The 348-nt window shown below is 73.3% G+C and overlaps 1 protein-coding gene across 1 annotated transcript in view; it reads right to left on the reverse strand.

The window, feature by feature from the left end:
* NSF (N-ethylmaleimide sensitive factor, vesicle fusing ATPase) overlaps positions 1–112 on the reverse strand; it is a 166,113-nt gene extending 166,001 nt beyond the window's left edge. The window contains exon 1 of the mRNA XM_026658664.1: positions 66–112. Within this exon, the coding sequence (XP_026514449.1) occupies positions 66–77 (12 nt within the window). The 5' untranslated portion in view covers positions 78–112. The remainder of the gene's footprint in view (positions 1–65) is intronic.
* Positions 113–348: the final 236 nt, after the last annotated feature.

A 348-nucleotide genomic window follows, 5' to 3' on the forward strand; every position in this document is an offset into this window, starting at 1 on the left:
GGGGGGGGGACCGGGGGAGGGGACCCGGAACCGGGGGGAGGGGGACGCCCCTCACGCGCACTCACCCGCCCCGCCATCTCGCCGCTGCTCCCTACAGACACCGCCCGGCAGCCAAACGCCAGCGCGTAAGGCGGCCGCGCATGCGCATGCGCACGCGCCCTGCTGCACTGCGTTCGGAGCGGCGCGCCGCCGAGCGCCCGGCAGAGGGCAGCGCTGCGCGCCCCAGGCTCCGCGCGGTGACGTCACCATGCATGGCATCCTTCCAGCGACGTGACGTCACCAGGCCATGGCATCATTCCAGCGACGTGACGTCACCAGGCAAAGGCACCCTTGCCGAGTGGGTGTCAG

The sequence above is a fragment of the Terrapene carolina genome, unplaced genomic scaffold (genome assembly GCF_002925995.2).
Source record: "Terrapene carolina triunguis isolate 2854851 unplaced genomic scaffold, T_m_triunguis-2.0 Scaffold495, whole genome shotgun sequence".
Taxonomy (NCBI): domain Eukaryota; kingdom Metazoa; phylum Chordata; order Testudines; family Emydidae; genus Terrapene; species Terrapene triunguis.